Genomic DNA, 22562 nt, shown 5'->3' on the forward strand with positions numbered 1-22562 from the left:
GCCTGTGTTACTAAAAATAGTGACTAAAGAGTCTGTCTCTGTTTTTCCCGTTTGTAAGTTTATAGAAGCCCCCATGAACCAAGAGTGGCCATAAAGCCCATCAGTCCTTAACCCATAACTTCTAAGCAACCATGGTCGGTCTGTGTTTGTGTGAGCCCCTGATCTAGGAAGTAGCAAATTCAGGAAGTATCATACTAATGCTTACCTCCCTGATTCATACCAGAATTAGAGAAAAAAAAGGCTCTGATCTTATAGCTAACACATTCTTCTTGAGTGTGGAAGTGGTGTCATTGCATCTCCTTGACTTAAGCTGGTGAAACCCAGTTGGCAACTAGAAATAGGGACAGTCCAAATCCTAAACACTTGCCAGGTAATAAACCCAAGATTTTACCCCAGAGACCTGATAGCATGAATGCTTCTTAAGCCTTGCATTGCTCCCCAGATTATTTGAACGACCAGAGGCCCTTCAGGACAAATTTTCCTGGGAGGGTCTTGAACCCAGAAGCAAAATGCTTCCTGCAGCATTTTTACATGTATCCCAAATATAAAGGAATCCCACCTCCTTCTCTGTCCAGTAAATCTGCTCAGTCTAAAAACGAGGTATGATAGAGATTGAAAAACAGGTGCTGCCATTAAGCATTTAACCTGGATTCATGTGTGTAACCTTAACCAGCTGTCTAATCTCAAGAGTATATGTTGGTCGCGGGAGGGCATACCCTTTTCTACTCTGGCATTTATCATGTTGTATTTGTAAAAATCATTGGTTTTCTTATCAATGGCCCCGCTAGTCTTTTGGCTCCTACAGGAGGAATGTGGTTTACCCCTCTCTTTATCTCCAGCACCCTAAAGTTCCGTGCCTGGCACATAGTAGGTGCTCAGTAAATATTTGTTGACCAGATGGACGGATGGTTTGTATCCTGAGTCAAATGAGGGGAAGATACATATTCAGAAATCTCAAAAGCAAGTAATAGGAAACCTTTAAACTCATAGTAAAGAGTGGCTATATTGTGTTTTGTTTATGTTACAGCTGGCCAAGAATGTAGGAAACAATAGTTTTAATGATATTATGGAAGCAAATTTACCCAGCCCCTCGACAAAACCCACCCCTTCAAGTGATATGTAAGTACTTATACTGAATTCTCTACCATTCTATAATTGTTTTTCTGCCCTCACAAGCAATATCTTAATGGTTATAGTATTTTTCCCCAGAGGAGACTCCAGTAGGAGGAAAACCCAGAGCAAAGAAAAGTATTTTGGAATGCATTTCTGGAGTGCACAAATTGTGTTCACTGACCCGGTCCCATAGGTAGTTGCGCTGCTCCGTGGAGGGTGGTACGTCTCCATAAGGGTGGTTAGCTCTAAATCATTGTATGTTGTGGTGAGCAGGACGCACACAAAAGCAATGGCCTGCTCCGATTGGATGGGCAAGAGTCCAAACGCTTACTGGTGAGGCTCTGGGGAGATGCTGTGTCTCAGGCATTGCTAGTGGGTGTGCCAATGGTGCCTTGCCCAGGAGGAGCAGAGTAGCAATATTTATCACGGTCATCGACGTATTTACTTTCTGACTTTGCTGAGCCACTTTCGGGAATTGACTCCTGATCTGTAATAGGAAAAGAGGAACAAAACAAACGTCTGTAGGCCTCTGATTAAATAGTTTATGGGGTACAGCCACACGGCAGAACGCTTCACAGATGTAAAAAGAAGGAAGCTGCTTACATCCCGACTTGGGACAATCTCCATTAGGAATTACCATTAGGTAAAAAAGCGAGGTGTGGAGCACCGCACCAAATCTCCTGCCTTCAGGTCAGGGAAAGGGTGGTCAAGAACACATAAACGTATATATTTATTTGTGTTTGCATGAAGAAACACGGGCAGATACACAGGAATTTAAGAATAAGCACCAGAAAGTGCTTATTCTGGGGTGGTTGCGGGCATGAGACCTCCTCAGTAAACAGTTTTCGTATCATTTTTATTTTGGAGTCATGTGGATCCTTAAACCTATCAAAAATTTTTTCACACTGAATTTACACTTAAAATTTTTAAGTACTGTGCATGAATAGGATGACAGTTCCTATTAATTCCAGCTCGACTGAGCAGGGGAGCCTCTGGGACATAGACGCCCACCTGAATGTCCGCCAAGCCCCTCTTCGTGGTTCCTCAGGCACCAAATCTGCTGAGCACTGAAACTGTTATGGGGCACATTCAACAAACGTGGTGTTTTTACTCTGAAATCATGAGAGACCATCTCCCATCAGGCCTCTTGGCAGTGGTCTTTCTTGAATTCAGCAAATGTGTGCTGTCTGCTCACTGCATGCTTCATAGTAGATCAGGTGCTGGGGAAAGGGCAAAACACGAACTAGATGTAAACCCTGTCCTCATGATACCTGCCATTTGGAGAGGAAGGTGGCTGTTAACCAAGAAGTTAGACAGTCCGTTCCTTATTCATAGCTGTGAAAGGGTCACCGAAGAAAAGTCAGGGAGGTTGGGCGCATATTTAATATCCTAACCTAATCTTGGGGCATCGGGCTTAACAACAGTGTTCAAGCTCTGTCCTAGCACAGAAACGGCTTGGATTCTTTTCACGCTCATGAGCACAAATTACACTGAGAAGTAAGACTTTTTAGAAGTGAATTTGATCAGGGCGCCTGGGTGGCTCAGTTGGGTAAGCAACTGCCTTCGGCTCAGGTCATGATCCTGGAGTCCCAGGATCGAGTCCCGCATCGGGCTCCCTGGTCAGCAGGGAGTCTGCTTCTCCCTCTGACCTTCCTCCCTCCCATGCTGTCTCTCTACCATTCTCCCTCTCTCTCAATAAATAAAAATCTTTAAAAAAAAAAAAGGTGAATTTGATCACAAAACAGCCACACTAACACGATCTGAAGTTACGCCACAGACTAGGTAGCAGTAAGCGCTCAGATACGCAGTGCAGTCTTGCCCCCACCAGCAGTTTTAAATATTTATGTGGCCCACACTTTGGAGGCATCACTTTAGGATAAACTTCCTAACAGTATGGATTTGGGTTTCCCATTGCTCACACGGGAGGCAGCCCACTCTTGCCCATCTGCTCTCTGACCTCAGATGGTCGTCTGGCCTCTGTCAGACCTTCCCTTCAAAATGCTTGTGATTCTCCAGAATCTCTAACAGTGATTAAGTTTCCAGACTATTAGACCTTAGATCCTGGTTCTGCCAATTCTGAACTGTGATCTGGGGCAAGTGACTCCACCTGTCTGTGCCAACCTCCTAGGGTATGGTGAGGACAGAAGGGGTTAAGTAAAAAGAGCTTCGAGTGGCACCCAACCTACAATGAGCGCCACGTAAGGATTCACCATTACTATCCCCACCACCACAACCGCAGTCTTCATCACCATCCTCTTATTTGGCCAGCAGCCTTGAGGGACAAAGCAGGTTCCCTGAGACGCACAGTTCACTCACTCACCCACTCTTATTAAGCAGCTTCTGTGTTCCTGGCACTCATTACGTACTGATGACGCAGTAGTGAACAGTGTAGCTCCTGTCCTACAGTCTGGCTGTGCAGAGGAAGACACAGAGAATGGTAGTGGCTACTCTGAAGAAAATCTAACAGGATAAGGGGGTGAAGCGTAGGAGGCATTATCCTCAGGATGGTCAGGGAGTATCTCTGAGGACTTGACATTTGAAGAAGCTCTAAAGGATACGAAGGACACGCGTGGGGTAGAGGGTGTGGGGAGGGGACCTGGCAGGGGGAACGGTGGGTGTAGACACCCGGAGGCAGGGGCGGGCTGGGCACGTGCACACAGTAACAAGAAGGTAGGTGTGGCTGCAGAGGACTGAGCTCGGACAGTAGTAGCAGAGGCCGGGCAAAATGGAGACGGGACCAGGGAGCAGGTCAGCGAGAGCCTTAGAGGTCATGGAATGTTTGGGGATTTTATTCTCTGTGTGAATAGAAGGCTTTAAACAGAGGGAGTGACCAGAACGCTGCTAAACACCCTACAATGTGTAGGACGGCAACCATGACAAAGAATCATCCAGCCACAGTGTTACAAGGGCCGAGGTTAAGAAAGCCAGCTCTGGCTGGTAGGTGAAGGGCAGATGGGAGGAGCGGGTGGAAACAGAGACTGAGGAGAGACTTACACCGGGTCCACTGAGTAACAGAGATGGTGTGGACTAAGATGGTAGCAGCGAAGGTGCTGGAAAGTAGTTGAATTCTCAGGATGTTTTGAAGGGAGAGCCAACAGGATTTGCTAATCACTTCAAACACAGGACATTTAACTAAATGGTCAAGATGATGCCCAAGGTTTGGGCCTGAGCGTCTAGGTAAATAGGCAGTACCATTACGTGCACCACAGTGAGTGGGAAGGACCAGGTTTGGCGGGGACACAGGGCGAGCCATTGGTAGAGCTCTGGTGTCAACGTTCAGACAAGTCTGTTTCCCACCCTCCCTGTCGCCCCGTGTCAGGAAGCCTTTACTGCCAGGGACTGCAGCTGAATGCCCAGAAAGAGTGAAACATCATGCCTGTGGAGAGCTCAGGAACTTCCTACGGCCATGGAAGTAGAGACCCAAGGTTGGAGGTGCTCTTCAGAGTGGCCTGGGGCATCTCTCCATGTGATACCTGAGTGCCCTCAGCATCGTTTCTGCAATTATTGTGCAGCATCTGCACACTCCAGTGCCAGGAAGCCTCCATGGAGACCGTTGTCTCAGATCTACCTCCCGTAGCTTCCCGCCGTTGATCCTTGCTCTGCCATCTTGGATGATCCTAGAAAGGAAGCTTATGTATGAACCCATAGCCATGTGTCATTCTTTGTTTCTACTCTTGCTTCCTTGAAAGGCAGTAAGACTGGTATGATTATTAATATTTTACAGATGTGGAAATAGGCAAAGCTTTACCCAGGGTCGCATGGATAGCATTTGATACCGGAATTGAATCAAGCCATTTCATTCTTAAATCTGATATTCCATCCATCACACAGTAGCTGCCTTTCAAACTTTATAAAGTCACATGCAGTGGGAGACCAGAAGCCAGGCTTAGGCCAATTTCTCAGGTTTCTGGAAGCCCTCCAGCTCATCAGGCCATGGCCATCTTAAAAGGACTTTGACCTAAGTGTAAAGGACACCCATGAAAGTAAGATCTTGGTCACTGAGCAGAATCTGCAAGTCACTAAAGGCGGTGTGCTACCATCAACCAGCTTCCTCCCTTCACTGCTGACCCAGAATGAAAGGAAGAGGCATCAGCTCGGTTTTAAACAGTGAGGCCTGGCTGTGGGATTGGTTGGCGGGGGGAGTGGTGGACAGCAGCAGCCTGCACAGATGGAATAGCTTTTTCTGAGCAAGAAATCTTATGTCCTATGAGTTAGAGCTTTCTCAGAAAGAAAGCACCTTGTAGGTGCTATAGATTCTTTAATTCAAAATACACCAATGAGTTATTCTCCCCATTTTCAGAGGAAAAAGCTAAAGCTCATGAAGATGAAGTAGTTTGCCCAAGGTCATGCAGCTGGTGTGCTGTAAGAACTGGATTTGAACCCGCAATCCATTTACTCCTTTTTTATTAAGTGGCTTATGTAACTGGGAAAATCATGGGATAAGTTCAGGTATGGCTGGCTCCAGGATGTCCGACAGTATCATCTGGACCCTAGCTCACTCACCCAACTCTTCTTTCCTTTCCTCTGAGTGGACTTCTGTCTCAGCTTTTTGCCAAAGGTGGCGAAAGTAACCATCAGGCCACTTAGGTCAGATACTCACACCTGCAGCTGGGAGGTGGGCTCAGTCCCAGAGCTTGGGACAGAACTGGAAGTGGAGAAGGGGTGAGTCCTCAAGAAGAGAAATGCACACACCCACTCAGACTGTGAGAATATTACCCATGACGGTCTCCTGCTCCCAACTGAACCTGCCGGAAAAACAACTCCCCTTTATTCTAGAGCTCAGTGCTTGGCCTGTGGGAGGGACTTTAAGGACAGCCTTTGTGAGCCTCAGATCCCTTACCTGTTAAAATAGGGAGTTGTGCCAGATGACTAAAATTTTTTCAATGAAGCTCTGGAAGCTTCATTGGTCTTTTAGAATCGTTCTTTTAAAATTTCTTAAATTTCTTTGTATATTTACGAGTATCTGAATTTGAAGTAGTACATAGCAGACTCTCAAGTTATTGCTCAAGGTGGAAAAAAAATCTGCTATGATCTGTGTGCCCATTAATTTTGTAACCATGTACTGCTTTTGCACATACACTATTAAATATATATCAGTTTATTCATCCTGTCTGTGATGAGATAACTTGGTCTAAAACCTGGTTTGTTTAAATCCTGAAAGGAGTCTAGGAGAATATATCTCACTTAAAACTGTTTTTCAGGAAATTGTAGATTTTTCTTAGCTTGTAGAAAAAAAAAGTCTTTGTTTATATTGCTTTGTCCTGTTTTAGGACTGTACGGAAAGAATATATCACTGCGAAGTATGTAGATCATAGGTTTTCAAGGAAGGCCTGTTCATCTTCATCAGCTAAACTGAATGAATTGCTTGAGGCCATCAAATCCAGGGATTTACTTGCACTAATTCAAGTCTATGCAGAGGGAGTGGAGCTAATGGAACCACTGCTGGAATCCGGACAGGTAAGGCTCCACTAAAATCGTAGGATAAAAAAGGAATGTGGAAAATGAGTTTAAAAGATAATGAGATTCTCATACATTGAGTGACCATGTCGAAATCAGGACAATTTGAGAGCGAAAGGAGTACTATTAATAATTGCTTCCAGGTAACTGGTGTGAATAAAGCTGCCGTAGGCAAAATAGGACATGCGATTACCCTACTTATACTCATCCTGTCCTTTTCAGGAGCTTGGGGAAACAGCCCTGCATCTTGCAGTCCGAACTGCAGACCAGACATCTCTCCATTTGGTTGACTTCCTTGTACAAAACTGGTATGGTTTTCATTTTCTGTAAATATGCCATATAAGTTAACGCGAACCAGTCTTCTCAGGGACCCAGATCAGGAATCGACAAGCTTTCTATAAAGAGCCAGGTACTATTTTAGGCTTTGCAGGCCATGAGGTCTCTGTCGCAACTAGTCACCTCTACCGTTGTAGTGTGAAAGCAGCCATAGACCATATGTAAATGAGTGAGCATGGCCATGTTCCAATAAAGCTTTATTTATAAAAACAAATGGAGGGCCAGACATGGCCTATGGGCTATAGTTTGCCAACCCTTGGCCTAGAAAGATGTAAAATCCTGTCTCTGTCGAAACCTGCTGAATTAGGAAAAATTGAAAGAGGGAAGACTTAATAGCACAGGTCAATAGGATCTGTGAATTTTCATTGTTCATAAGTTCATTATAAAACTGCAGTGACAAGGCGCCAAGGGGCTCAGTCGGTTAAGCATCTGCCTTCAGTTCAGGCCATGATCCTGGGGTCCTGGGATCAAGCCCTGTGTCAGGCTCCCTGCTCAGCAAGCAGTCTGCTTCTCCCTCTCCCTCTACCCCTCCCCATGCCCACTCATGCTCTCTTTCTCTCTCTCTCTCAAATAAAATCTTAAAAAAAAAAAAAACTACAGTGTGTGTTTCTGACTCAAAACCTAATTCAAATTTGGAACATAGTAATAGTGCAATATTGAACACAGGAAGTTTGAACTTGCTATATTCTTCAGTGGGTAGCTCTGTAAGCCACAGATTATTAGGAGGAACTGGAGCTCATCCAAAGGCGAGTGGTCAAAATAGCAAGAAGATTTGAACCCACATATGAAGAATGGTGCCTGGACACAAGCCACGTTGTATAAATGTCCACACCTCTTCCTTAGAGGTAGTACAGTGTAGTAGTTAAAGAGTGTTGGCTCCAGGACAGACTGCCTTTTTTCAAATCCCCGCTCCATCTTCCATGCCTTGATAGTCTTGAAAGCAGGTACTTCATCCTCTTTGTGCCTCGATGTTTTCATCTGTAAAACAGAGGTGGTCGTAACCTACCCCATCGGGTGGTTGTGAAGATTTAATGAACCAAGGTACATAAAACCGAGAGTGTCCCGTAGGAGGCACTCAAGCAGTACCAGCTATTGCTATCATTAGGTGACTTATCAATGTAGGTGTAATGTTAGCAGCATTTTGGTTTGCCCTGCTTGTAAGTAGGTTTCAAGTTTGACTCCGTTGTTTGCACAGAAATCAGTGGTTAATCTGTAGCTTTAAATTATATTATTTATGTCCTAATTAAATTCTAAGTTGTACTTTTTTCTGGTAATATTTTATTTTTCAGTGGGAACCTGGACAAGCAGACGGCCCTGGGCAACACGGCCCTACACTACTGCAGTATGTACAGTAAACCCGAGTGTTTGAAGCTGCTTCTCAGGAGCAAACCCACCGTGGGTGTTGGTAAGAATGTGACCAAGTGTCTTAATAGCAGGAGTCAGCATCCGGTTGGCTAAAACCAAGACTTGCGTGTTACGTTATAATTTGATGATTGTTCGTAGCCTTTTCAAGATGTATCTTAGATTTCTTTTCCCTGTTTTAGTGAACCAGGCTGGGGAGACTGCCCTGGACATAGCAAAGAGATTGAAAGCTACCCAGTGTGAAGATCTGGTAAGCATCCATTAGACACCAACTGCCTTAAAATGTCATTCTCAGAAACTGGAATTGGGATAAAAGAAACAGATTCATCTTTCTGAACACTGGTTAAAAAAATTCAGGCAAGCACTAGGGCTACATTTGAGAAAGTGGTAGAATGATAGATTTGTCATTCCCATGTCCTTTCGGTGCGGTTATGACGTAGGAGCTAAAAGGCATGTGACAGGCTTGTGAATTGAGGTCGTGCTTTTTCTGTGCCAGACCCTTAGGCTTTCTCTGCAGCTCAGTAGTAAAGAAGAATTATTTGGAAGCCAGTTCCAAAAATTGGGCCAGTAGAGTTCCGAGTACGATTGTCAGCGTTAAGTGCGTGGCCCCCCAGCCCCGTCCTTTTCATCCTGCTGGTTCTTGAGTGTCGCTCTGAGCCTCAGCCTAGCATGGCTCTCTTACCCATGGGGAACGGTGAGACCGGAAAGTTCCATCCCCTTGAGTTTCTGCCCGGCTCCGGCTGCAGGCCAGCAGCTGTAGGTTTCTGTTCCTACAAGAATCCTGTGAAGAAGCGGTAATACTCCCTGCCCCCATCTTACGGAGAAGAAAAGTGGGCCACGGATCGAACTGGGACTGTCTGACTTGAAAGCCTTACATCTTGTGTTTCACTGACTCTGATTTTGCCTTCCAGCCAGGACTTTGCACTTTTGAGGCTCATTTTTAATAATATTTAAGAAAGCTTTTAATTTGCGAGAGAAGTCATGTTACCAAAATAAGAAAGGCCCTTGCCTGTAATTCTGGGCAACTCCTCTGAAGCCGGTCCCACAGCAGCGCAGCCCTATGTAATCAGAGTTCTGCCCTACAAGCAGCTGCTGGTGATTCATTTGAAACCAGGACTGAGGTGGGATTTGCTCAGTGGTTATGTAATAGTGGGATGCTTAACACTGAGATGAACGTGGTTATACCTGCTGTTCCTTTCAGCTTTCCCAGGCTAAATCTGGGAAGTTCAACCCACATGTCCACGTGGAATATGAATGGAACCTGCGACAGGAGGAGATGGATGAGAGTGACGACGACCTGGATGACAAAGTGAGTGCAAACAATGCCTCCGAGTTCCTGCTGCTGCTGCCAGGTTGCCTGCACTGTGTAGACAAGATCATTCTTCATCAGACTGTGTCTGCTCTTGTGACCTAGGGCCAGTTTCCTTGCTCAGTCTTTGATCCATGTTGGGGACCACAGCTATATTAGGGTTCTCTGGAAAACCAGACCCCATAAGATGTGGTTGAAGACAGAGGGAGAGAGATCGGAGTTTATTTTTAGGAATTGGCTCACATGATTGTGGGGTCCAGCGAGTCCCCAGGGTACCGGGCAGGCCGGCAGGCTAGAGATTCCAGCAGGAACTGATGGTGTGGCCTTGAGTCTGGAGGTGCTGAGTCTCTTCGCAAAAGCCCTTCAGCTAATTGGATGAAGCCTGCATGATGGAGGGTAATCCCTTTTACTCAAAATCTAATTTAAACAATAACCCTTCACAGCATCTATCTAGACTGGTATTTGACCAAACACCTGGGCACCATAGCCCAGCCAAGTGAACACATAAAATTAGCCATCAGAACAGCTACTTAGTAAATAAAAAGTTGTGAGGTATTGAGAATTGAGTATGGACTAGGCAGTTAGAAGCAAGTTGCCTGTGCTACCTCAGATCATCTTTACCAAAAGCCCACTGTGGCATTGTTATTGCCCCATCGTACAGAATAGAAAACTGACACACAGATCTGTTTTGCAACCTGAAGTCTCAGAGCTAGTAAAGACAGTCTCACGATTAAACCTAGTTTTGTCTGACTTTCATAGTTCATGACTAACTCTGAAAGTTCATTCATGCAGTTTTCATCAGATATGTGTGGGTGGTTTGTTTTTGTTTTTGTTTTTTTTAAGATTTATTTATTTCAGAGAGGCAGTAGGGAGGGACAGAGGAGAGGAAGAGAGACTCTCAAGCAGACTCCCCGGTGAGCACGGAGCCCAATGCAGGGCTGGATCCCAGGGCCCTGAGATCATAACCTGAGCCAAAACCAAGAGTAGTCGGACACCCAATGGACTTCCCCACTGAGGTGCCCCACATCGGATATGTATTGAGCATTTCCTCTTTCCTCGGCAGCATGTAAGGAATAGTCCTACAAGGTGTCCTAAAGACATTCCCCACTTTGAGAAGAGATAACTTAGAATGGATAACCATTATAATAAGAGCTTAGGGGAATCCCTGAGACATGTTCAGAGGACAGAAAAAATTGTCTCAGCTTTGGAAAATGGTGAAGGCCTTACCAAGGAAGTACCATTGGAGTTGGGTTTCTGAGGGTAGGGAGGAGTTTGCCAGGCAAAAAGTGGGGAGGAACGCATCCCTCCAGGGAGAGAGAACAGCATGTGCAAAGGCCAAGGGTTCCTGATAGAGCTGGAAGTCTGAGGAATGGTTAGAAGCACAGTGTGTGAGGTGCCTTCAGATGGGTGGGTGGGAGAGGGAGGAGGCTGCCCTGCAGAGTCAGGCAGCCCAGATCGGGAAGCACATTATGGGCCAAATTTGGCCTTTGGGCTTTCTCCAAGCAGGCAGAAGCCAACAGAGATTAATTGTCAGAGCAGGTTTCCCCACCAGCTTTGGCCGCAGTGTGGGAAACGTGCTGGAGCTGAAAGCAGCTGCAGCCACGGGCTTTCTCTGGGGGCTGGTGGGTGCCTGCACCAGGCAGAGACCCCAGCTATCCACACAGGGCCTGGTGGCTCCGGGTGACCTTGAGGCTTCCACCTTAGGGAGTTACATGGATGCCACTGCTGTCATCAGGAGTGCAAACTGGAGGGACACCTTAGAGGCCATTGAAGACGGTTTTGGATCCAAAAGGTCAGGCTTGGACCCACAGGTGTGGATCATCAGAGCCACAACATGGAGCCCACTTTCTAAGGGGATGTAAAACGAGAAGGGTGGCGAGGACTGAGAACGCTGGTGGGAGAGGGTTGATCAGAGAAGGAACACACTGTAGAGATCACACGAGGGTAGAAAACAGTTCAGTGCTAGTACAAGTGTCCTGCGGAGGGCAGGTATCTGTTCAGTTAAAAGTTACCGTTGACCGTGTCCTTAGGCTTTTGAATACTTCTGATTGCTAACCAGCGCCTCCCTAATGTGACCCTGATAGTGGTGAACCGAGGATCAGGAGGGCAAGTCCCGCAGCCTCTTTTTGGGCTGGGTCATGGCCGACCTCAGAGCACGTAGAGAGCCACAGGAACCCCGCTTCCCGACGGAGCCTGAAGTGTAGCCCTCGGTGAATGCCTCACCCTCTGCACTGTTATGTCATCCGCAGCCGAGCCCCATCAAGAAAGAGCGCTCCCCGAGGCCTCAGAGCTTCTGCCACTCCTCTAGTATCTCGCCCCAAGACAAGCTGTCGCTGCCAGGATTCAGTACTCCGAGGGACAAACAGCGGCTCTCCTATGGGGCCTTCACCAACCAGATCTTCGTCTCCACAAGCACAGACTCGCCCACGTCACCAACCACAGAGGCACCTCCACTGCCTCCTAGAAACGCCGGGAAAGGTACGGACTTTGAGAAGGGCTCTTGGACTCTGTCCTCAGAGCTGGCGGTCTACACAGCTTTGAGGTAAAAACCACAAGGGGCGTCTGAGTGGCAGAGTATGGAATGTGATGTCAAGGACAGCTTGAAACGGGCCTTGCCATTTGCTAAACACCAACAGTAAGATGGTGTTGTGGACACTCCTCATGTGTTATGTTGTGCTCAACTCACAACAATCCTGTGAGGTATGTGCTTTTGTGCCCATTTTACAGATGAGGAAACTAAGGCTTATGGAGGTAGAGTGACTTGCCCAAGGTCACACAGCCCATAAGTGGTAGAGTTGAGATTCAGTCCAAGGTCCACCTGGCGCCAAACCTCTGTTGTTTCTTGTATGATGTGGTGTGGAATTGTAGTTCTTCAAAAAGTTACTTTTTTCTACACTAAGCTTTCTGTCTTCTGGAGATGTTGGTAGAAATAGCAGCTAGATAGTAGTTATTCATGACTGGCCCTAAGCCCATCACTTCTCATTTTATGCTCACAAAATGAGGTGGGTCCTGCAGTTGCTGGCATCATGCAGACAAGGGGACTGGTTCAGAGATGTTGAGTGATGGGCCTCACGTTTTTAGATCTCTGTGATTCTAACCCAGGTCCTGTATGACCTGAGCCCACACCCCTGGCCTTTCTGATGAGGATTGTTTTTCCATGAGACATTACGTGGGAGGAATCTTAGCCAGAAGAGGGGCATTGTGTAGTGCATTGTCCATGCCTCCACCGGGCTGGCCGAGGGCTGATGGCCCACCACCCTGGTCTGTGGCAACAAAGTGCTTGTCCCGTAGCCCACATCCACAGAGAGTGCCCAGCTCTGAAAGCCCACCTGTTCCCGCCTCTACGGGGATGAGTTGAGACACAGAAATGGCAACATTCAAGAGTCACCCCAGCCAGGGGGAAGCTTGGGGTTTGGTCTCTCGGCCAGCAAAGGCAAGTGCAGGCTTCTCCCTGTGTGCTCAGCCCATGCTCACACAGGTTCCGAGGGCCCCTCCGTACACAATGCCATGCCTATTTGAATCACACTGGGGCTATTTTCTGAGAAATGTGAGCTTTATTCAGAACAGTGTTTTTTCAGAGCTTATTCTCCATTGAAATAGTGTTATAAATGGGAGCTGTGTTCTTAGAGAGACCCCAAATGGCCTCATAGATCATAAAATAGTGGAGAAATGTTAAAATAAGGTTTTGGCCTGAACAGTGCTCATCAAAGATAACTAGCGACTGTAACGGAAGAGTGACAGCACACGTGAGCCAGTGGTTTGACCCGCCAGTGTTTCTCTTACCCTTCCAGACAGTATGCTAGAATGTACGTACATAAGGTTTCAGATTCTTATTCACACACGAACCTCTCAAGTTGCAGATGTGTGCGGCACGGTAGGAGTACTGCCTTGCTGCCCACCTCTGCGTAATCCTGTGTCCCTATCAGGGTAGCAATTGGATAAGACCAGAGATTTCCCTTTCTGTACCCCAAAGAGGACCACAAAGAACCCCTAGATCAGATAAAATAATCGAAGAAAACTCTGGAAGGGTTCATAATCCCCTGATTGTGGTTACCAACATGGTAGTGATGACCTATCTAGACAGGGTGGGCCTGTACCTGTTCAGAGAACCTCCAGGTAATTGAGAATCTTGGAGAAGGTCTACAAGAGAAAAGAACACCAGCGTCCTGGGGACCACGAGGCTGCCTCACCTCCCTCCACCCCTTTCTGTGATTTTATCTTGAGAGACCACAGAAACCCATAAAATATTCTGTCTGACTTGATGCCAAGCCTCTGTCTCCTGCCTTGAATAAATTCCAACTAGCGCTTTACCAGAGACCCAGAAAACAAAGACCAAATGTATTAAGTGATCCAGCTGCTAAGTGCTCAGCGACTGGCCCATAGCAACCGTGATCAGCCCTGGACAAGCTACTGCCCCCGAGGCCCACCCCCCAAAATCCTGACACTGAGAAATAGAAATCCGTCTCTACTAGAACCTGAGGGCTCTTCCAGGCTGCTCATAGTGGGACATCAGATGTGGAGAGACAGAAGCAGTACAGGCTCCCCTTGACTTTCTAAGTGGCTTGAGACGGGACCTGTGCCCTGCAGCTAGCCTGGCTCGGCGTGCCCTTAATATTTGGAAAAGTGGTAATGTTTAGAATGGAGATCTTAGAAGACATTGTGGAAAATCAGCTGACACTCTGTGCAGAGATAATTCTCCTCTGTTTTGTGGCCCTTATGTGTTTTTCATTTCATTCTGTTGAACTGGTAGAACCATTTGCATGAAAACAAGGACGTCTTGAATCTGTCGTTTGGTTTGCTCATTTTCCATGGAAGTGATGTGGAGGTCTCTGCTTGCAGCAGTGGTCATTTCCACACTGTGAATTTAGGGCTTGGATGGATGGTGGCTTCCGGCGAGGCATCCTAAGACAGCAGACAGGATAAAGTCCCCACTAATAAGAGGAGTACAGAGGGGAAAAGAGGAAGGAATTATTCTGAGTCAGCACAGGAATATTTTCAAGAATCTCCAGCTGCCTCATCAGAATGCAGGGAAGTTTGACCTAAATTGCCGTCAAGCAAAGCCCCCTTGTGCTTGAGCAGGGCTCCAGTCAGAGTGGGGCGACTTGGCAGTTCAGCACCCCAAACTCACCACCCTTGAGCCTTAGACACATTTTGCTGCCTAACCTCTTCGGATGTGAAGTCCGGTGAGAGTCTGTGAAAGCTGTAAGATTAATTTAAGTATGCAGAGGTTTCTCCCTCGTGATCAGCACCTGCCCCCCGCCCCGCACTTTACAGTATGTTTGTTAAGACTTGAAATTCTTCAAGCTTGCCAAGACTGGTTTGTTTTTCATCTTTAAGCAAAAAATTAATGTCCTAGAACCTGGATTTTAGAGAGCTGGAAGGATGCTGAAAGGTGATCTGCTGCCCATTGTACAGCTAAGGAAACTGAGCCGGGGAAAGCGTGAGGAACTGATCTCGGGCCACACAGTGGCTGTTAGAGGGCGGAAAGTAAAAATGGCCCTTAAGACTCGCCAAACCAGACCTTTTCTGGTTTCTTCTTCTCCCACATTGAGGAAGGTGCTTGATCACTGTCTTGCCTTCCTCGTGGTCTTGTCCTCAGAATCCAGTAAGACAGTATGTGGAGAAAGCATTTTGTAACAGGCAGAGCCCTGAAGTCCTGGGAGAGGTGCCCTTGGGACTGTTGGGCTGTGGCCACAGATGTCTCTAGAACTCGGAGGAACACGGGCAGCAGCGTGGTGCCACGCGACCCCTCCCCCAGAGCAGGGGCTGGAGACAGACGCTGCGTGCTTGTGGTTGGCTGTTTGATTTAACTCTGTTGGCACGTGACGTTAAGCTGGAGAGCTGCAGTTTTCTCCTCTCGTACGGCTGCACATCTTTAACAGTGACACAGACTGGGCCTGCCACGGGATGTTATACAGGTTAATGAGGTATAAAGGCAGCATCTAGCCGAGCGCCTGGCACAGAGTCGGCGCCCCAGGAGGGCCCCGCTGCTGACACTGCAGGCACCGTAGCTCCTCGGCTCTAAAAAAGGCTCCTTCGGGGAGAAAAGGTGCCAGGATGATGTCCCCCCAGTCTCATACATGAGCAGGTGCTCTGAAGTGAGCTGGTGTGACGCAGGCATCGTGTACTCAAGGAAAGCATTTGTTAGGTGAACGAATGAAAAACGAGGGATAAATCTGGCCTCAGGAAGCTTACTTGACTTGCCTTGAAACCTGAACCACCGATATGTCAGTAACAGTTTCCTCCCGTCTTTTGGCGGAGTCGGGACCGTAGAGTCTGGCATGAAGCAGCGCCTGTGAATATCGGGCGACTACCCGTGTGACTTCAGGCTGCGCTTCAGATGCGTTTTCTGTATTGTGGATTCCTGCTTCTGACAGGCTGCAAACCTTGGTCTGAGCCACGAGCAGGCGGTCTACACCATGGCAGCACGGTGCTGGCCGGCCGACGGCCCCCAGCAGTGCTTGCTTGTGGGTGCTCATGTCACAGAGAGTGCGAACCAGGTGCCACCCCACATCCACTTAGGCGAGGAGACCAAGTGCCCTTGTGAATCCCAGAGCAATGTGGGAGAGCACCACGCCGTCTGAGGCACATCCGTCTGTGAACCACGCTGCAGGGCCCTGGGCAGCCGTGAGCCGCTGTGGGGCCAGCTTCCCTTCCCCCTCCTCCAAGAAGCATCTTTGCCTGGCGCTTCCGGAGAGATGGGGCTCCTTCTGCGAACATGCTCATCCTCTCCCTGCCCTGGGTTCTTAATATTGAGCTGATCGTGTTGCGCTTCAGGGTCTTCGTGTGAGAAACAGGATTGGGTGCGTACCTTGCTGGCTCGCTGCTTAGAGACCAGGGAATAATGTCTGTAGTGACTAGCACATAGCAAGCATCCCACAGATGGGAATTTGTTTGATCCTACTGCATGCATTCGGTTTAACAAATGGGCCGGGCCCTGGGCATACAGTGAAGGAGGGAGAGAAAGCCGCAAGATGTGCCATGAGGGGCGGCCCCGGGGGCCACTGTGGGGGTGCCACTGTGGGAGCGTGGAGGAGGAGGGGCAAGGGAGTCTTCCCTTCACTCTCCTGCGGCACGGGGGCTGCGAGTGAGTTGGCCGTGCATCCCTGTGTGGAGCAAGTGCACTGTGTCCGTGCTTGCTGAGTGAATAAGCGACAGCAGGGTCCGTGGAAAGCATGTCCCGGAAATGTGTGGCCAGAGTCAGGAGGGGACACTCCTAAAACTACTCCAGATATCCTGGAGGTGTGATGGTTGACTTGTTGGCTTGCCGGAAGTCTTTCTGCAGAGTCTGAGATGTGTGAGCGTGTTAGACAGCATTCCTGCGGCTTTCATTCGAGGCCCATGGCAGTCATTAGAGAGGGCGGGGAGGGGGCAGGAAGGGAGAGAAGGTGTCCTCAGGACACGAGGCTGCCGCCGTCAAGGTGCATTGCAGGATGATGGTGGCTGGCCTAGGAAATATTTTCCTAGTATCAGCGTTATTCCTATACTGATGACTTCACAGTTTTCCTGGATGTTTTTTTAACCTCATAGGAAGATAGCCATTTGAGTGGCTCTATATTGAAACATCCCATGGGCTGTCATCCCTGACCATGTCGATTTTTTTTTTTTTTGGTGCCTATTTTTATCAGTCTCCCCCATCTTTTTTAAAGCATGGCACATCTATCCTCTTGCACTGGCCACGTTGCGGGCTGAAAGTGTGTCTGGGATTTTTGCCTTCAGGTGTGGCCACTGGCACAGGCTCGCTAACAAGTCACCCGACTGCCAGGTGTGGAAAGCAGGGAATCGTGTTGTGCCTCTTGCGTACGGAGACGTCTGAGGAGTCGTGTAAGAACTACCTACCCTGAGGCCCTTGAATGCGGGCACTGTGCTGTTATTATCCAGACTCCTGGAAAGAGTCTGAAGGCTGGGGAGTAGCCCGTGCCGCAAGGTACACAGCACGCTATCAGTCCTGCATTACCTGCCGTGCCGGGGCCCAGCCCTGCGCTGACCGCGCGCCCTCCTGGCGCTCCCCCGCACCTTGCCGTGCCTCTGTTTCCCCACCTGAGTGCAGTGATAGTAGTGCCTTCCTGCCGCACACAGGGCCCTTCTCACCGTAAACACACTGTGTCTTCATTTCTTTTTTTTTTTTCAAGATTTTATTTATTTTTAAGCAGTCTGTACACCCACCGGGGGCTCAAACTCAACCCCAAGATCAAGAGTCTCAAGCTCCACTGACTGAGCCAGCCAGGTGTCCCATCTATTTCTGAAATAACAGACTTGTCAGGTCTACACCATGAAAAGCATTTGTCTTGTCCAGGGATGGTGTGTTTAGAATATGTACATTGTGTTTCTATAAATAATGTTTTCAAAAATTGTCAAGACAGTTTTTAAAGCCATTCTCTGAGTCTTGTTTTTTTACTTAAAATATCAAAGATGTACTTTTATTTGACCTCCCAGCATGGCAGACCTTTGGGTGTTCTGTTTTACTAAAAGCCAAATGTACAAAGACAGTGAAAAAGCATCCTCCTGAGTTATGCCATGAATGATTTCCATAGACTTGCATTGTGTTCAGAATGTGCCAGGCACTGAGAGACATGAAGACAACATGAATCTTACCCCGAGGGAGCTTTCAGTCTGGGAAAGAAGAGAAAATTCAGCTATAATGCAACATAGAGAACCTTGAGTGCCATTTAGCCTTGTGGAAGGTCACAGGTAACAGCAGGTGCCCCAGGGCAAAAAGGATGTTAGAGAAGGCTCTGGATGAGGTTCCGATTGGGCTGACCCTTCACTGATGAGGTGCAGAGCTGAGGAGGGAACACAGCTGGGCCCGAGTGTTCTGGCCAGGGAGGACGTAGGGCCATTCCCAGGAGCAGAGCAGGGTACCATCAAGGATCAGCGTCCAGCCTTGAGCCACACAGAGCCGGATTCATGTGTGTGAATGGCTAGTTTCCTAAACTCCCTGAGCCTTACGTCTCACCACCCTGTAAGCAGATGACCATGACGGCAATGCTGCTTTACAAGGGCAGTTCTGGATCACGCGTATAAACCTCTCCTCAGTGTTAGGTCAGGCACACGATACTCCATAAATGGTGACTCTACAGAATTTAGGGAATGTAGAGGGAGATTTGAAAAGCATGCTGATTTTAGGAGTGGATTTTTAAAAAATATGTATTTTAGGAATGGATTTTTTAAAAATATGTATTTCAGTGTACATGCAAGGCTTTGCAGAAGGACAGTTTTTCCAGGCTAAGTAGATTCATTTCCTTGTTGTTGACCATCGAGTCCTATCTGATGAGGTTTCATTTAAACCACCTCTGAGTCTGTGAATGTATTATTGTCCCATGAGGGCGCTTTAGTGAACAGAGGGAACAGCAGGTCTCAGGAAATAGCCACAGCCTTTTGTGAGTCCCAACGGTTGGACCCAGGGATGTAGAACAAGGGCTTTGCAAACTGCCTAGAGGGAGCATAGCGGCTTCGAGATGGACAGTGACCTCGTGTGCGAGCTTCCTGAGCCCTGGCCACGTGCCGGGCACATGTCTGAGGTATGGACCTCAGTTAGGGCCTCCCCGAACTGATGACCCGGAGGTACTCGTGGCATGGAAGCCCCCAGGAGTCCAGTGGGCATCTCTGGAGCTGAAGACACAGGAGAACATCCAAACAGAGTGACCCGGAGGGCTCATGGGACTGTGGAACGAGGTGCACCGTCTTGGGAAGAGCCGAGGCTGTCTCCCCTGAGAAGACCTTCTAATGATTTCACTCACCTCAAGAGTTATTTATAGCAGCTCTGGATGCTTTTTAGAGCCATATTTTTAAGAAAGAAGATAATTGGACATAATAGTATTTGTGGCAGATGAGGAGGGGGGCATCTTCTCTTATTTCCACAGGCCCCTGCAGGCGTCCGCTTCACCTTCAGTCCTCCCCACCCTGTTAATCTTGCCTCCCACCGGTTTTTGTGTTTGTTTGATGCTGTGTTTATTCTGTTTTGTTTTGTTTTAGCTTTCTTTATCCTGTCAGACTTGCTTCCTTCCTAAGCCAGGACTTAAGATTATTTTGCATAAAACCTCCCCTTTAGCATTTGAGACTAGTTACTAATTTTAAAAGTCTTCTGAGATCTTTAAATCTTCTATTTGACAGGGAGCACAAGCAGGGGGAATGGCAGAGGGAGAGGGGGAAGCAGGCTCCCCACTGAGCAGGGAAACTGTCGCAGGGCTCAGTCCCAGGAGCCCGGGATCATGACCCGAGCCGAAGGCAGACGCTTAACCGACTGAGCCACCCAGGCGCCCTTGAGATCTTTTAAGTCTGCTTTTCTGGGACCTTATATAGTGTTTTTCAGCCTTTTTTTTAACTCGTGCCCTACCAGCCAAATTTTATATCTCCCTTTCTGTAGCTGCTATTACAAAACGTAGGTGGGTCTGTGTGTGTGTTTTCTGGCTGTGAAATTACAGTATTGAATATTTCTTTTCAAACTTAACATGACCCTGCTATTTTCCCGTTTCTAGTATTTGGTTGGTCACCCTAAGTGAAACCCTTCTGTTTTCCTTAAAAGGATAGAAGTAACGGTTCGCTCGTCCGTTCATCTAATACTATATTACTGAATGCAGCTTACTGCACACCAGACCAGAAGAAGCCCTGGCCCTGATAGAATTACAGTCTGGTGGGGGAGACAGACAGTAAACAAGGAAACAATAATCAATATCTGATTACAGATGAAGAAAGTAAAACAAAGGGACATAATCCTGCAAAGAACGCTGATCCCTTCATTTCTGAAATGCTAGCTCGGGAGGCTGGATTTTGCTCAGTTTGTGGTTACAGGACGACTCTGTGGTCGGATCATTCCAGAAATCAGGTGCACATTCAACTTTGCTCAGAGACACAGGCCTGTTAGTGCCTTGTCTTTGGCCATTTTTGTTTCTAGGCTATCACTTTTAGATGCACTGCCTCAGAAGATCCCTAGGTGGCGATAAAGATGAAAGTGCTGGAGAATTTCATCATTGCCTAGTCTCTGTTCTCCATGTATTTGCAAGAGGAAAGTTACACTTCCTAATACTGAGCATTGGCTATTGTCATCGGGGTTGTTTTCCTCTTGTGCCCAGCACACAGAGCCCAGTCCTGGCTTTCAGGAACAGCAGCGTGAGACGAGCAAGCACCGCGCCAGTCCCAGAGACCTGCACTGTCGGCTTCACACCCTATGGCAGGGAAACCTTACACACTCCAAACTCCTGCTTTCCTGACTGCAGAAGGGGGCAATAATGAAAAATCAAGGCGAATATGAATACTTTTTTTTTAAAGATTTTACTCATTTATTTTAGAGAGAGTGTGCATGCACGTGCGTGAGCAGGGGGAGGAGCGGGGTGGGGGGGTAATCTACAGCACACCCCATGCTGAGTGCAGAGCCCATTGCAGGGCTCAAGCCCACAAACCCAAGATCACAACCAGGAGTCAGACGCTCAATCGACATGAGCCACCTAGGCAACCCACAAACACATTTTGAAAAGTACAAATCATTAAACAAATGCGAGGCTATAGTAACAGTCACTTTATTGTTATGAAATCACTTCTGAAACTGCAGGACTGGTACCATAACCAGGTGGTAATTTGGAATTTGGAGTAGGAGTAAGGCTTTCGTCAGGTATCACATCAGTAGGACAGAGAGGGTAACCTGTAGAGCTCAGGCCATTGTATCTGAAAACAGATGGTGATCTTACTGAGGTGGTCAGTATTGATTTCCAAAACAAGACTGTCTCTGAGAATCACTGGTGTAAGTCAGTGCTGGTGCTGACCAGGAGTCAGTAATGGGAAATACAAGGCTTATTTTACCAAGGAAGGAAGCCAGCAGTAATTAAGCTTTTCTTTTAATACACAGAGTATAAAAAGCTCTTTTGGAGCCTTTCTGGATCATCAGGTATCTACTATCCTGTGTTTAAAAAATTTGGTGTGGCAGTGTTTTTTTTTTGTTGTTGGTTTTTTTTTTGTTTGTTTCTCCTCCCGCCCTTTTTTTTCTTTTTTTCGTTAACTGCTTGCAGAAACAGTTGTCCATGAACACAGTTAAACTGCGTACCTGGGAATGCTCCGTGAAGAGATGCTTGCCACGGTGCCCAGTATCCAGTGCTTGGCACCCACCGGCCACTCAGCATCGCTTTGAATAAACAAAACTAATACCATAAATACTAATCCTGTAACCACTCTTGAAAACAAACTCCATTTTTTTCTTAAAACATTAGGTCAGGAAAGTCAGGTTTTGCAGTAGTGGTTTTGTGTATGTGTGTGTGGAATAGTAATCGTTACTGCCATCCTGTCTTTCCCTCTGGAGAAAGCTGAGTCTTTTTTTAAATCTACAGACATCAGTGTCTAATCTATGTAACTTATTCAGGCTTCCAATAGGTGGTTTGTGATTTCTAGAACAACTCAGAATTGAAGGAAGAAGAGTTTTTGAATTTTTCTTTTTGAAGGAATTCTTTACATTGGATCCTTCATTCTTGATAAAAGTTATTAAAAAAAAAAAACTTCAGGCAAAGATTACAGACTAAAGGAAAAAGTTGTAGTGGAGAGAAAAATCCTGTTCTGTGAATGTTTCCATGTCCCACCCTGCGGCCCCCTGAAGGGTTAGCCTCTACTCTGTTCTTTCTCCATTGATTTTACTATCAGTGCCGTGTGCCTTCTTCCTCCGGAGATGTCGTGATGGTCCCACTAAGTTATTCATTTAAAATGTATGTTTTATTTTTCCCATGGTACCTAAATGAGGATCTTAAACCCATTAGCATTCCATGGGATGGGCATTCCCTTAAAAGCACACGCTTCCCTTTCTTTCCTTGTGACTTTTTTTTTTTTAATTTTACCAGCGATTTTGAAACCCTTCTTTGTGAGCTACTGAGTTGATGGAATTGGCCATATCCAGCTTTGCACTTTGTCTGTGTTCCATACCACATGTGGTGTGTGGAAGTAACTGCATACTGGTTGTTCTGTCTCTGAGACTGGGATTAACCTTCCTGCCCCATTCGATTCCTTT

The 22562-nt window shown here is 47.2% G+C and overlaps 1 protein-coding gene across 2 annotated transcripts in view; it reads left to right on the forward strand.

The window, feature by feature from the left end:
- Positions 1-22562, forward strand: part of ASAP1 (ArfGAP with SH3 domain, ankyrin repeat and PH domain 1) — a 339019-nt gene that overhangs the window by 293490 nt on the left and 22967 nt on the right. For both annotated transcript variants that reach the window (XM_028105646.2, XM_028105644.2), the window contains exons 18-24: positions 1028-1119; positions 6384-6570; positions 6793-6878; positions 8196-8311; positions 8451-8518; positions 9470-9577; positions 11827-12055. In XM_028105646.2, the coding sequence (XP_027961447.1) occupies positions 1028-1119; positions 6384-6570; positions 6793-6878; positions 8196-8311; positions 8451-8518; positions 9470-9577; positions 11827-12055 (886 nt within the window). The remainder of the gene's footprint in view (positions 1-1027; positions 1120-6383; positions 6571-6792; positions 6879-8195; positions 8312-8450; positions 8519-9469; positions 9578-11826; positions 12056-22562) is intronic.

Source organism: Eumetopias jubatus, unplaced genomic scaffold, assembly GCF_037043125.1.
Source record: "Eumetopias jubatus isolate StellerSeaLion01/CBP00866 unplaced genomic scaffold, mEumJub1_p1.0 scaffold_4, whole genome shotgun sequence".
Lineage (NCBI taxonomy): Eukaryota > Metazoa > Chordata > Mammalia > Carnivora > Otariidae > Eumetopias > Eumetopias jubatus.